Source organism: Nelumbo nucifera, chromosome 1 (assembly GCF_055504915.1).
Source record: "Nelumbo nucifera cultivar China Antique chromosome 1, China Antique-T2T, whole genome shotgun sequence".
NCBI classification, from domain to species: Eukaryota; Viridiplantae; Streptophyta; class Magnoliopsida; order Proteales; family Nelumbonaceae; genus Nelumbo; species Nelumbo nucifera.
This window is the reverse complement of record NC_142649.1, coordinates 206,162,033-206,177,772: the sequence shown is the minus strand read 5'-3', so window position 1 is coordinate 206,177,772 and position 15,740 is coordinate 206,162,033. Positions and strand designations below refer to the sequence as shown.

Genomic DNA, 15,740 nt, shown 5'->3' with positions numbered 1-15,740 from the left:
CACCCAAGCGACCCCAGGTCGAAGAACCAATCTACTTTACCAAGGATGATGCCCGTGGGATCCAGTATCCTCATGATGACACCGTGGTCGTGAAGATGGTCATCAATGACTTTGAAGTAAGGCAGATCTTGGTGGACTCAGGTAGTTCGGCCGATATCCTCTTCAAAGAAGCCTTTGACAAGATGCAGTTACAATAGAATGACCTAAAACTAGCAGATGCCCCACTAGTAGGGTTCCGCGGAGAGGAAGTTAGGCCTATAGGTCGTGTCACAGTACCAGTGGAGGTGGGCATGTAGCCAAATATTGTTCGGTTCGAGCACACATTCTTAGTGGTCACTACTCCATCCCCATACAACGCAATCATAGGTCGGCCTATTACACATGTTTTATGCGCAGTAGTGTCGACTTACTATCTCGCCATGAAGTTCCCAACGGATTGTGGAGTGGGAGTAGTACGAGGCGACCAACTCGAGTCTCTGAGGTGTTATGTGGCTGCCCTCAAAGGAAAAGCAAAGTTAGCAGAGGACGTCAAATTGGAGCGACCGGCAGACTACAGCGAGGAGCGAGCTGCCCTGCTGGAAGAGACGGTCCACATACCGGTATCCGAGACCGAATCGACCAAGACTCTCCAAATCGGTGGACTCGTAAGCGAACCGCTCCGAAATCAACTAGTAAGTTTTTTACTCAACAATTTAGACGTTTTTGCCTGGTCCGCGGAAGAAATGCCCGGAATTGACCCTTGTGTCATAACTCAGAAACTGAATGTGGACCCTTTAGTTAGGCCAGTCCGACAAAGAAAACGCAACTTCGCTCCGGAATGGTGGAGGGTAGTCGATGAGGAGGTCGGGAAGCTCCTCGCTGTAGACTTCATCAGGGAGGTCCATTACTTGAGCTGGGTCGCAAACCTAGTACTCGTGAAGAAAGCCAATGGCAAGTGGCACATGTGCGTTGACTACACTGACCTGAATAGAGCCTGCCTGAAGGTTTGCTTCCCCCTACCCATAATTGACCGCTTGGTAGATGCGACCTCAGGGCACGAGTTGTTGAGTTTCATGGACGCCTACTCCGACTATAATCAGATCAAGATGGACACGGCTGACCAAGACAAAACTGCTTTTGTAACTGAATTAGGGCTCTACTACTATAAAGTTATGCCCTTTGGTTTGAAAAACACTGAAGCAACCTTCCAGCGACTTGTAAACAAAATTTTTGAACCTTTGATTGGCAATAAAGTGGAGTATTATGTTGATGACATGGTCGTGAAGACCCAGTTCTCTAAATCTTTAATTAACGATTTAGACGTTGTTTTACAAATTTTGAGAAAATATAATATGAAATTTAATCCAAATAAGTGTGTCTTCGGAGTCACTTCGGGAAAATTTTTAGGCTACAGAGTCATCCGACGTGGTATCGAAGCTAACCTAGAAAAAGTAAAGGCAACTATAGATATGAGACCACCTCAAAAAATAAAAGAAGTTCAGAGGCTGACTGGCCGGGTAGCATCCCTAAGCCATTTCATGTCTAAGTCGGTAGGTCGATGCCTCCCCTTCTTTAAAGCAATTAAAATGAATAAGACTTTCGAATGGACTGAAGAATGCCAGCTCGCACTTGACGAGCTGAAAAGGTATCTAAGTACCGCCCCAATTTTAACCCAACCTGAGGAAGGAGATGTTTTGAAGCTGTACCTCTCCACGAGTGACGAGGTAGTCAACTCGGTACTAATTAGGGAGTTAGACTGGGTTCAACGACCTGTCTACCATGTAAGTAAGGTACTGTAGGATGCAGAGACCAGATACCCCGACATCGAGAAGCTGGCGTACGCGCTAGTGGTAGCAGCTCAAAAATTACACCCATACTTCCAAGCCCATACCATCGTCGTCCTTACAGATAGACCTCTGAGGCACATCCTACTTAAGCCCGAGGTGTCCGAGAGGTTGACGAAGTGGTCCATCGAGCTTAGTGAGTACGACATCCGGTTCGAGCCATGACCAGCAATCAAAGCCCGTCTTGGCGGACATCATAGCAGAATGCACGTTCAGCGCACCGGCCCCTGAACTGACTGGGCCCGCTCGCACGTCGGAGGCATCAACCAATGCGACACAGGTCCCGATCATAGCAATACTGACCTGGGACGAGGAGCCCTGGATCCTCCATGTCGATGGCTCGTCCAACCAGTGAGGAAGCAGTGCGGGACTAATACTGTATGGCCCGAGCGAGGTGAAGCTGGAGTATGCTCTCCTGTTCGGATTCGAGGCATCGAATAACGAGGCAGAGTATGAGGCGCTAATTGTCGGGCTCAACTTAGCAAAGGAAATGGGAACGAAGCACCTCATCGTCTGCAGTGACTCTCAACTGGTAGTTAACCAAGTCAATGGTAACTACGAAACTCGTAACTCGACTATGGCAGCCTACTTAACCAGAGTTAGAGAGATCCTATCGGGCTTCAACTCCTACTTCATCAAACAAATCCCAAGGTCCGAGAATGCCGAGGCCGACGCCCTATCACGACTAGGGCTTCAACTCCTGACAACACTATGTGGACTATGTACATAGAGGACCTACCTCGGCCCAACATTCTCAGGGGGTAGAAGAGGCCGCTCCCGTGTTGCAAGCGGAACCGAGCTGGGTTGACCCGCTTGTTGATTATCTGCTCCACGGGACCCTACCTACAGAACACAATGCAACTCGGAGGGTAGAGCGTCAATCAGCCAAGTACGTCCTCATAGACGGACGACTGTACAGGAGATCATTCACGCTCCCCAACTTACGTTGCATGCGACCCACAGAAGCTGAGCTTGTACTTCACGATATCCATGAAGGTTTATGCGAATGACACCTGGGGGGTAGGGCCCTTGCCCAAAAAGCATTAAGGCCGGACTACTACTGCCCCACAATGAAAGCAAATGCACTCGAACTCGTCAAGAAATAAGATAGATGTCAGAGGCATGCCAATATCCTCCATCAACCTGCTGCCGATTTGAAGTATCTTACTAGCCTGTGGCCCTTTGCATAGTGGCAAATCGATATCCTTGGTCCATTTCTATTGGCAACCGGGCAGAGGAAGTTCTTAGTCATGGCGGTAGACTACTTCACGAAGTGGGTGGAAGCCGGACCGCTAGTAAGCATTACAACTCGGAACGTGCAAAATTTCTTTTGGAAAAACACCGTGTGCCATTTCGGACTGCCCAAAGTCTTGATTTCAGATAACAGGAAGCAATTTGAAGATATTAAATTTTAGAGCTGGTGCACTGAGATGGGGATTCAGAAGAACTTCACTTCGGTAGAACATCTACAAGCAAACGGGCAGGCTGAAGTAACGAACAGATCTATCCTCCATGGTCTGAAAGCTCATCTTGCATGAGCTAAAGGGTTGTGGGTGAACGAGCTACCCAGCGTTCTTTGGGCCTACCGGACTACCATCAAGGCAGCGACGGGTTAGACCCCCTTTAACCTCACATATGGTACAAAGGCGATGGTCCCGACAGAAGTCAAAGTGCTCACATTGCGACTTAAGGCTTATGATGAGGAAGCAAATAATGACGAGCTCTGTACTAACCTAGACCTCATAGAGGAGGTGCGAGACCTGTCCTACATCCGAACTACGGCATACCAGTAGAAAGTGGCTCGGTACTATAACGCCTGGGTCAAGAAGCGGCAGTTTCATGTCAGCGATCTAGTCCTACGAAAAGTTATGGTACCTGAGCCTGGTGTGGGTGAGCTCGGGCTGAACTGGGAATGTTTGTACTGTATAAGATGGGTGTACAGGGAATGAATGTATGAGCTCGAGACTTTGGAAGGGAAATTGGTACCTTGAGCATGGAACATTGACAACTTAAGAATGTACTACGTATGAACTCACTACTCTAGGTATAAGTTACTCATGAGATCACCGAATTGGTCAAAAAGACGACGAGCTGGAGAGAGGACTATAAGTCACTCCCAGAAGCCTAAGGGCTATGGTGCCAAGCTGATAAGAGACCTCAGCACGATAAAAGTCCTAGTCACCTCTTCGGCATAGGCAACTTAAAACCCAGTCACTTTGGCATGGGCAAGGCAAAGTAACCCAGGCACAGACAGGTTGGGTATGTACCCTACAATATCTGTTCACCCTGGCATACAATGACAATTAGATTATTCCTACTAGTGTCGAGCTTGCCAGCTCGGGAGTAATCTATACTAAGAAAAATTTCACTTCTATTTGGTTTAGCTCGCCAGCTCGGGAGTAATCTATACTTAGAAAAATTTTCACTTCTATTTGTTTTAACTCGCTAGATCGAGAGTAATCTACACTTAGAAAAATTTGCACACAAAGATTGCAAAATACTTGTATTTCATTGATAAAAAAAGAGAAAGATTACAATTGCCTAACCAAGCTCAGAGGCTCAGAACATCGAGCATTACAAAAGGGGGGGTCCAAGAAAAGAGGCATCAGTCTGTTCGGGGCTCTTCATCCTTAACGGAGACTTCAACAAGAGGATATGTCTCCATATGGTCCTCAACGGCACCGGTCTCCTCTCCCTCGTCATCAAGAAGGTTGTCATTGCTCTCCGCCTCGGAGTCCAGATCCTTGGTAGCTTCAACGGTTATCTCCTTGGTGATCTTTGACGTGGTGATGGCGCTGAGGTCAAGGTGGGGAAATTCACGCCAGGTCAACCACTTACTGAGCTTGAACCCCTTGCTGTAGCCCGCTGTCTCAGCCTCGACCAACCTTTCTCGAAGCTCCACTGAAGACTTGTACTCCTCAACTGCCTTAACCTTGGCCTCCTCCATCGCCTGAAAAAGGATTTTGGCCCGTTCCTTCACGTGGGCCTTGATTTTCTCGATCTCCCTCTTCAATGCCGCTTCACGCTCAACGAGCTCCTTCTTCTCTGTCATCAGCAGAGTTAGCAGCTCCTTCTTAGCTCGCGCATCATTCTTCAGTTGGTTGATTTCGTTGCGAGCTAAGTTAAGTTTGGTGTGGGCATTTTGGGAAGATTCCTCGGCTTCGAGAGTCCGCTTTAGATTCACATCGGAGTGGTACGCCAAGGTGTGGATAGAGGAGTTCACCTGCCAAGGGAAGAAAACAAGCATCAGTATACGAAAATCTAAGTATAAGGCAACTTGAAAGATAAGTTCAAGAACATACCACCATACAATGTGTGGCGGCTCGGGCCCCGAGCTGAGCAACTGGCAAGTCTTTCCAACGAGCGACCTCCTTAGTAAACACCGCGTCCTTGCTCATAAGAAGGCTGAACTTCGGAGTCAAAATTCTCCGGACTGGAGCATCATTGCCCGAAGAGGTGGTGATCATTGGAACAAGCTCCGAAGATGTAATCTCCTAGGGTATGCGGAGTGGGGTGGCCTTGACTGGGTCCTCCTCAACCAGATCGATTACGGGAGGCTGCTCGGTGACAGGTGGGTGTTTGGGCTCGGAAACAGCAACCTCAGTGGTGGTAGCTTCAATCTCGATGTAAGCCTTCTTGGAGGCTCTCTTCTTCTTCTTTCCTTTTTTCATGCTCCTGAAGAGCTCATCGGCGGGGATGTCGTCCATGGAAATTGCGATAAGAAACGAGCTAAGTCAGATACAATACTGAAGTAAAATGAATGGAAAAAGTACAATAAGTAGCAACCTACCAGGAGGACTTAAGCCGGCTTGCACGAGTTTCTCCTCGGTCACGAAGTTTTCGAACTTCAGGCCAAGCTTCGCCCAAGATCGGACCTTCTCCCTTGTCTTCAGGTCCAGTCTAATGCTGGGGTCCTGGATGGCTGCCCTCCAATGAGTTGGAAAAGGCCACCCATCGGTGTTGCGGACCACGAAGTAGCGCCTCTTCCAGGCTGGGAATTTTTTAGGGAGCTCGTGCAACAATTTGTACGCAGGATGAGGAGACAAGTAGTAAGCTCGTCTGTGCTCGGGCAGAACGCAGGACGAGTTCTTCTTAATGGAAAGGATCGAAGAGAAGATGTCGAGGTCAAGGGGACGGTTGTAATCATGGAAAAGAGAAATGGTCCCTATGATATTATGGATGGAGTTCGGGTGTAGCTGGTCTATGGTGATGTTAAAGAATTTAATGATTTCGATTATAAGAGGATGAAGTGGAAGATGCAGACCGGATACGAGCTGCTCCTCGAAGACCACGATCTCGTTGTGATCATGATCCCAAGGAAAGTTGCCTAAGGGGATGCTATACACAAAGTCGCTAGGGAGTCTGTACCGAGCTACTGAGGCTAGGAGCTTGTCCGCCATCATTGTCGACGGACCGAATTTGTCTGGAAGCTGACCTCTGTGTGAGGTGGAAGCTGATTTTCCAGAAGCTTCTCGCTCCTACCGAGGTGAGTCCGCCTCGGGCGGATTGAGGTCCACATCCTGTCCCGAAGTGACCACCTCGGCAGGATGAGGCTCCACGGTCTAAGCCGAGGTACCCACCTCGGCCCCAGCAGACTCGCCGCTCCCACCTAGAAGACTATCTAAGCTAAGGCTAGACATATTAAAGGGAAGGACAACGGAATAAAAAAATCAGAGGAAGGTGGACTCACCAAAAGGAAGACCGAAGAAAGAGAGACGATTTCGAACCCAGAAATAGCTGACACCGAACTAGAATACTTGAGCGCGACCTCAAAAATTGTGGACTTGCGGATTTGTGGCAAAGAAAAAGGGCCCTTTGGCCCCTATTTATAACCAGTATATCCGAGAATCAATGGTCAAGATCAACATGATCTGACGGCTCCTAGGAAACCAGTTGCACGCCTCCCGAGGCTGAAATCGATTTAGCGTGTGTTTTGACGTCCGCGGAGTCTATAATCGGCTTGACGTCCGCGCGTGTTGAGTATGCGATCTGGGTCACCTCTTGGTTGAGCCGAACGATCGAACAGGTCCGACCAATAACTCCTCCTCCACATCACCTAGACTTCGTACCAAATCTAGCTAAAGCTCGTCATGAACTCCCCGCATCGGGTCAGGACCCCTGCCATGAGGAGTGGGGGGCAATTGATGAGCGGTAATTTGGCACGACCTAGTAAATAAAGGTCACGTTGACGCAATCTGCCTGTAGGATGACAACTCAGCAAGGGGAGCCTAGTTAGTAGTATGTGGAGTTCGAATGTTTGGCCACCTCGGCATAACGCCACCTCAGTGCCTAATCAAGTTTGGGGCCCAGGAATCGAAGTGACATGTAATCAATTCTAGTAACTTCCCAGTAGACTCCGAATATTACGGGATCACACCGCATAACAGCAAGCCTTATCTTCTCCCCGCCCGGACCGGGCGGTGACAATAAGGTTCATTGATTGATATGTTACTCCCTGACTAAAGCGGAAATGGATCTCGTCCATTTAGGCCGTAGATCTCGGAACTGTTTCGGGAAACCTGCGATACCTCAGCTATATAAAGGCATCAATCCCTCCATGGTCCAGATATGCGCGATTACTTGCATCCAAGCTCTCTAGCACTCAAATTGTAGCTCACAACCACAACAGAATACTGACTTAAGCATTGGAGCGACCTCCCCGGATCATCCACCCCGGTCACTCTGATCTCTATTTTACAGTTTGCTCCAACTCATCCTTCGAGTACGTCCAGGCAACCCTCCAACTAGGAGCTTTCAGATCACTCATCATCAGATAATAAGCAACCAAATGTTCACTTTGTTTTCCTCAAGGGTGCTACTCCTACGGTACATTTGGTGTGCTCACAATAATGTAATCTTCAAGGCAAAGTTCAAAATATCGATCGGTACGCTTTTTTTTTTGTTATTTTATTATTTTTTTGAATCTGATTCAGAGGGGCTGGTTTAAGGCCAGTCTACCCCATGAACCACTTGCCGACCGAAACACCCGTTATAGGGGTGTATTGGGAAGGCTCCGAATACGTATCGACTGATACGTATTAATACTTTGAACCTTGCTTCAAAGGTGCCGATTTCAATCCTTCATCAATCATCAACAGAGCAGAGGCACTATTCCATCACAATATTGATACCTCACATGTTTCTGACTCAGTTCAAGAAGCTTCAGTCCTAGTTGCACACCTTGGTAGTTGTACTTGGGCTACCTCCTCCACCTCAAGGGATGCTCAAACTAAATGTTGTTGGAGCAGTTGGCACTTCATGTTCTGGTGCAGGTTTCCTTTTGCGTGATCACGTTGGTGTCTGTCTTTTTGCCCGTGTTGTGCCATTTGATTCTCAACCCCCTTTTGTTACAGAAGCAATGTCAATAGTGGAAGGCCTGAAATTTGCAGCAGAGCTTGGTATTACTCACCTCTTAGTTGAAAGTGATGCTCTTTCTCTTGTTAGATGCTTAATTGTTGGTGGATTCCATAAAACCACGGTGGTCTATCAGCATTCTAGTGGCTGAATACAGACATCTATTGCTTGCTTCACTTTCAGAATATCTCGATATCCCGTGTTTACAGAGCTGCACACCGACTAGCAAAATTTTCTCTCTCTCTCTCTTTTGTTCTAGAATTCATACATGACCTTATATATTCCTTCTTTTCTTTTGAATGTCATTGAACAAGAGAATGTTATCGAGATTCGTTGCATGGATTAAGCCTTTTGGGGCATTCTAAAAAAAAGTGGCCTCATTTGTTTGCGGTGCAATTTCTTTTTTAATGGTGTCTTACAAAAATAGGTGTAAAAATATTATAATACACAATTACACAATCTGATTTAGTTTTGTTTTTGATGAGGGATAATTAAGTAATTTGACCCTCCAATTCTTCTTATGACGCATCGATACTCCGACCTCGCTTAAAAGTAGCCCAATCAATTGGCTTACAAAATCCCTAAGGCAATCCATAGCTGCTCCGACTTGGGAAATTGGCAATTGAGGAGTCAGATGACTTCGGGGGCACTGACCTATGTGCATGTCTTCCCTTATACGCTCGCACCACTTAGCGTCTTTTGAAATGCACGACGACATATCGCCCACCTAGCAGTGACCCTACACTATTAGAAGGTACGTTCATATACATACTCGCACACTAGCTCCTTGTTATGATTCCCCGTTCTCTAGTTTTCGCTCACCTCGTCGGCTTGGTATATTAACTTAACTGTTGAAGTACCTTGCTTGGGTCATCCCCCCAGGTTTTCTTTCTTTCCATCACTAGATCTGTTCATGGATTGGGTCGGGTTGGGATGGGTTCAAGCCAGATTTTGTCTGTGTCAGTAAAAATATTCAGGCCCAAGCCCGGCCCAACCATCGGGCTTACATCTTGAGGTCGAGCCTGACCCTCATATAAAGCTTAAAGCTTTGGCTCAAACTTGAACCCGACTAATGAACAAGTCTAGTCGGTTTTTTGGGCTACCCGATCCATGAATAAGTCTAATTGTTACCAAAGGGTAAGGAAGCTCAAATTGGTGGATCCTTCTTTGGAGGCAACTTCAGAATGTCAAGCCCTTGATGGTGTCGATGGGAGTATAATCCCTAACTGCATTGGGACAGCCTTAGCTCAAGGAGGTAGCAGCATAGGTACAACCTCCTCGAAACTAGATATATTCAAATGCCATGTGGCAACATATATGGATGACACATGACATCTGAATATGGGGTTAATGACATATGAAATGCCATGTGACAACATATATAGATGCAACATGGCATCTAAAGGTAAATCAATGATGTTGCATGTTGTGCTGCATATATCTGTCATAATGCCATGTGCCATTCATGTATGATGCCATTTGGCATCTAAAATGACATCACATAGTATATATGCCATTAAATATGTTTAAACGCCATATGATGCACACGTGTCAATGAATATATTTATGTGTCTATGCTTCAACGTGGCAATATTCATATATGCTTCCACATGGTGAGATGTATACAATGTTCAGAGAATCAAATTGGGCATAGAACTAAAGAAGAGAGAGGTGGTTGAACCGTGATGATGTGACATATATATATATATATATATATATATATATATATATTTACAACATTTAATGTTACGGTGGATGGATGATAGGCTTCTTAATTTTTAAAACAAAGTTAAGCACTAATAATTTAAAAATGGATATAAATTTAAATAGAATGAATTGGCCAATTAAATACGATTCATGAAACAGACGCCACATACTTGAGATAAAGCATCGACGATGAATTGATGATGAATTATTACCAATAATAATTAAAAAAAAAAATAAGCAAATAAGAACAAAAAAAAACTCTTCGATTTTTTTCCCTTTCATATCAATGGAGGATTGACGTTATGGTTTTCAAAATCAGACCGGACCGGACAGTCAGATCGAAAAATCGGGAACTGGTCAGGTAACCAGTTCCGTTTTCCCCAAAATCATTGATTTTGATTAGCGAATCATCGAACTGGGTGATTAACTGTTCGAATGATTTTGACCATTTTTTATTTTTTTGTCAGAACGAGCCGAGCATTTGGTTTGAACGATGAAACCATTTGATCCGGTAACTGGACCCTAACCGATTCGATCACCAGGTCGGTTTTAAAAACCATGATTGACGCCACTTTAAACGAGTTATTCAACAAAGATAATGACTAATCTAACATCACACGATACCGAACCGAGATGTGAAGGACTAACTTCGATGCCTTCAACCATAATTCCATTCTTCCAATTGTTATTAGTAGCTTCCCATCGTCAATAATGAAATACTCCAATAATTCATTCTCCATTCGCCCGTCATCTCTGGAACGTGGGGAGAGATAAAAGCTTCTGACTTTCCTAATCGTTTTCGCTTTTTTTTATAATTGTTTTTTTTATTTTTTTGGTACTTAATTGTTTTCTTTTTGATATATCACTGGTCATATATCAAAGGCTGTGTGTACAGTCTATACTATTAGATTGGAAGAAGTCAATTACGGTGACTTTTGGTCTTGGGTCAGTTGGGTGGGAAGTCTCACATCCATGACAGTGAGGTAGAAAAGACAACAGAGATACAAACCAAAAGGCATTTGGATTATACATGGTGGAGCCCAGCCCATTGGTTTGGGAAGAGATTGGGATCTTCTTGCACTAATAATCAAAGGGCCCACCTGCAACTGGGTTAGGGGTTATGTGTTTGGGGATAAACTATGGGGCTATCCCCGTTGTGTAAATGGTCCCTTTGAGTAAAAAAATAAAAAATCTAGGGCTATAACTTGCCACGTGTGAACTTTCAGATTTTCTTTGGTTTGAACTTTGAAAGAAAAGGTAGGAAAAAGAATAATGAATAAGTGTACACTTTAGGAATTGGGATGCTAATAAATTGAACCGGTATGGAATTAGTTTCTCCCAATGTTTTAAAAAATGATACAGAACGGGAATCGTTTTGAACACTGGTTTTTGGGTCAATGATTTTACCATCCGGTTTGAATAGATGGTTCATTCTGACAAAAAATTTATAAATAAAAAAATGATCAAAAACCGTTAAATGGGTTAAATAGATTGATGGTTCGACCATCTGAATCAATGAATCATTGACCAATTCAATGGTTTTTGGTTAAGAACTAGATTTGGGATAAAACAGAATCGATTGCCTGAACAATTCTCGGGCCAAATGATCCAACCATCCAGGTCAATGGCGATTCAAAAACCGTTTAGATGATCTTATAGTTTAATTCGATATTGACCTGCAAATTTTCAGTGTATTTTTTATATTACCATTTGAAAAGCCAAGGATCAATAAAAACAAGACCCAAAACCAAAAACAACATGAAAATATATCTAAACATTGTTATAGGGTTAGTATTAAACCTGTTCGAGGACCTGATCGGTGCTGAGCTCGAGCCGGGCTTTACCACTTTATTAACTCCATTTGAAGTATTTACATCGGATTTAACTCCATTTGAAGAATTTCAATTACATGGGCCCGGGCTGAGATTTGAACAATTTCTGATTTCTCAACTTTCTCAACCCAACCCTCTGTCCCTCTCAAAAAGCATAGAAATTAAGCAACGAAACCGGATTTAAGTTCATTAAAGTATATTTTTTTCTGTAAGACTGCATTTGGATGGATGCCTACGTTTATTGCATCAATATGATGACTAATTACAAACACTAAAAAAATAAAACCAATATTCAAAAATTTTGGGTTTCTTTTTCATCAATGAAGGATGTGGCGCCACTTAAGTGTTAAGTCAGTTATTCAATCCGTGGAACACAAAATTTGACTTTACGGTACCGAGAGCGACTCAAGCTAGAGGCCTCACTTCAATGCCTTCAATAATAAGCCCTGTCTTCCAACGGTTGCTTACTTCCTTGAATGTCATTTTTATTTCTCCTTCATCCCCATCTTCAATAAAGAAATATCCCAATTCAATCTCCATCCACCCATCATCTCTGGAACGTGGGACAATGTCTGGGAGAGGCTCTTTTAGCTCCTCTGTTTCTGATGCAATAATATCTTCTTCTTCTTCATTATCATTATCATCATCTTCATCCTTCTTGTCATTATCATTGGAAACAATGCGAACACTATCCTCACGATCTTCTTCAACGTTGTCCTTTGGATCGATAACACCATCTTCATCTTCACCATTGTTGTCATTGGGTTTGAGATCACCATCCTCAGCTTCACTGTTGTCTTTGGGATTGGGAATGCTGTCTTCACCTTCATTGTTCTTGTTGTTGTACTCCTGATTTGGATTGACAGCACCATCCTCATCTTCATCTTTGTTGTCATTGCCATTTGAATCAATGGGAACACCATCCTCACAATCTTCATCACCGTTGTCCTTTGGATTCAGAAAACTATCTTCATCTTCATCTTCATCAGCTTCACTGCTGTCTTTAGGATTGGGGATGCTATCTTCGTCTTCATTGTTGTTGAAATCCTGATCTGGATCGACAACACCATCTTCATCCTCCTCTTTATTGCTGTTGTTGTTGTACTCCTGATTTGGATTGACAGCACCATCTTCATCTTCATCTCTGTTGTCATTGCCATTTGAATCAATGGGAACACCATCCTCACAATACTCATCACCGTTGTCCTTTGGATTCAGAAAACTATCTTCATCTTCATCTTCATCAGCTTCACTGCTGTCTTTAGGATTGGGGATGCTATCTTCGTCTTCATTGTTGTTGAAATCCTGATCTGGATCGACAACACCATCTTCATCCTCCTCTTTATTGCTGTTGTTGTTGTACTCCTGATTTGGATTGACAGCACCATCTTCATCTTCATCTCTGTTGTCATTGCCATTTGAATCAATGGGAACACCATCCTCACAATACTCATCACCGTTGTCCTTTGGATTCAGAAAACTATCTTCATCTTCATCTTCATCAGCTTCACTGCTGTCTTTAGGATTGGGGATGCTATCTTCGTCTTCATTGTTGTTGAAATCCTGATCTGGATCGACAACACCATCTTCATCCTCCTCTTTATTGCTGTTGTTGTCTACAGAATTAATTAGATATACCCTGCGCGTGGAAACTAGATTTCCAATTTCTATTTTAAGTTCTGAAAGCTTTTCATCCAGTCCTGATGCTTGTTCATCGAATTTCAGGAGCAGATAAGCAGCATAAAGTGTTTTGGGGGACAACCAATTTGCGTAAATCGATCCATCCATGTCCAACCAACGGATGCGCCTGAGTTTAGCCACCTCTGGGAACCTATAATTTGTACATGTCCACAGAGTAAAAAAAGAATTAAGAAGTCTCTCTGCACAAGATGAACTCAGTCTGGAATTTCAGGAGATGATAATCATAAAGAGAGTCAAGGAGAGATGTGATTTGATTCTATATATAAACTGACCTTGATCCTGGCATGGATGTCCAGGTCCAGCGTTTCGGTTCTGATGCCGATACAATAGAAAGCTCTCTTGCACCCAACCTGTAGCATTTCTTAACAGTGGATTTCTCCAAGAAGCAAAACTGCATGAGCATCCAAAAATAAAAATTCAACAATTGTATCCTCGATGCTTGACTTTCCTCTTATAATTAATTCATCTATCTTCACAATTAATTCTCTATCTTCCTAACTTTTTATCTACAAAATCATATCACTGGAGGTCACCAAATCAAATGGGTTACAACATTATCGATTGGGTTAAACATGAAAAATGTATGACCTAACCATCAAATTAAAATTTACAAAAGTGAGGATGTTAATGGAGTGCAGAAGTTCAAAACATCAACCCTTTTACCTTATTGCCAGAGCCAAAGGTTACACCCTCGCATAAACGATCATAGATCTCTTTCTTCGACCGGAATAGTGCTGACCGAGGAATCATTTCGACAAAAACTTCAATATCCGGTGGCAGCAGTGCCTCCCATGTTGCATCAGACTCATCTGATGATTTGGATACCAAAGAAGAAGCCATGGATGAACTCCAAGTATACTACTATTTCAATTCTCAGCAAAGAAAAGAAATTTGCTTTCTTTTTCTTTTAGTGTTTTGAGCGTATAGAAACGCCAGTGTCGGAGATATTGCCTTCTCTGTTTCAGGCAAGATGTCGCGATCTCTTTTTTCTCGTACTTTCCAAAAGAAGAAAATAAGAGAAATTTATAGGGAGGAAGATGAAGTAGTTGTGAAAGCAAAACGTTGACTCATGCTCTGAGACGCCAATCCAGACTCTTTATAAGATAAGCACATAATACTGGGGAAGAAAATAAGAGAAATTTATAGGAAGGTGGAAGATGATGTAGTTGTGAAAGCAAAACGTTGAACTCATCCTCTGAGAAGTCAATACAGACTCTTTATAGGGGCTGTTTGCATCGTTGCCGTTTCCTTGAGCAACGGTGCCTCATCCGAAAAAACGGTGCTCTAAGAAACGGGCATTTGTTTGGAACCATTTTTTCATAAAAAACGGTGCTCCAAGCCATGCTTCAGAAATCAAGAAGTCAGGGCTTGGAGCAACACCAACATGGTGTTTGGAAGCATGGGCGCTTTTTGAGACCGATTTTCAAGGCCCATGCTTCCAAGACCCGTTTTTCACAAAAAAACGCTTCTGCCACGTAGGCAGAGAGCAACACTATGCTGTTTGGTAAGGTGGTTTTTATCACTGCTTTTCATGTATGTGCTGACAGGTAAGCACCACATAGGATACACATCAGTCAACCATTGAGGGAAATGGTTCACTGATGCATAAAGCGCCAAATTTTTATCACTGCTTTTCATGCATCGGTGGGGTCCCGATTTTTGAGGCATGCCCGATTTTTAATAATCAGCTAAACCAAATAATGAGATACATGGGTGTTTGTTGAAATGCCTATGTAGATCCAACGTGGTACTGTTTTTTTGAAAAACGATTTGACATTTCTTAGAGCTGCAGCTCATTGCTGCCAATGAACTGAAAACGATTCTGAAGCAATGATACCAAAGAGAAAAAGTTGATATTGCTCAACAAAAATAAAAACACCATTTTGTTCCAAGCCACACATCAACAGCACTATGTCCTGTATCGGTGTCCAATCAAGTTGAATGATTAAACCAGACAAGCAGATCGTTCAGCCTGTAGGCAAGTGGCCAAAACAGTTCGGTGGCCAATCCAAGTTGTAACTTGTAACATTGGTTTGAAATTTCAATCCACTTTTAATTTTGAATATGATTTGGAGCATTACAAAGACCCCCTGTATTATGGGGTCTGTGATAAAACCCTTCTGTACTTTGTTTTGTGATAAAGACCTCTGTACTATAACTGTGAGACAAAGACTCTTCTGTTAGCATTCTGTTCAAAAAGGCCATTACAATATTTTTTAATCCCCATATTATCCTTTTAATAACTATTGGGACAAAAAAAAATATTGTTCATCTTCTCCTTCTAATAATTATTTTTTTACATCTCTCTCCCCCAATCTCTTCT

The 15,740-nt window shown here is 43.4% G+C and overlaps 1 protein-coding gene across 1 annotated transcript; it reads right to left on the bottom strand.

Moving 5' to 3' along the window:
- Positions 1-11,752: 11,752 nt before the first annotated feature.
- On the bottom strand, positions 11,753-14,570 carry LOC104590672 (uncharacterized). The gene is made up of 3 exons (XM_088886919.1): positions 14,081-14,570; positions 13,690-13,808; positions 11,753-13,547 (listed from the first exon to the last, which is right to left on the bottom strand). The coding sequence occupies exons 1-3, from the start codon at positions 14,255-14,257 to the stop codon at positions 12,122-12,124; spliced, it is 1,722 nt and encodes a 573-aa protein (XP_088743045.1). The 5' UTR covers positions 14,258-14,570; the 3' UTR covers positions 11,753-12,121.
- Positions 14,571-15,740: the final 1,170 nt, after the last annotated feature.

Excerpts from the sequence above, each read along its gene's own strand:
- LOC104590672 (XM_088886919.1), bottom strand. The coding sequence starts at position 14,257 with ATGGCTTCTTCTTTGGTATCCAAATCATCAGATGAGTCTGATGCAACA. Across the intron at positions 13,809-14,080 it reads CCTTTGGCTCTGGCAATAAG|TTTTGCTTCTTGGAGAAATC; the intron begins GTAAAAGGGTTG and ends ATGCTCATGCAG. Across the intron at positions 13,548-13,689 it reads ACATCCATGCCAGGATCAAG|GTTCCCAGAGGTGGCTAAAC; the intron begins GTCAGTTTATAT and ends TACAAATTATAG.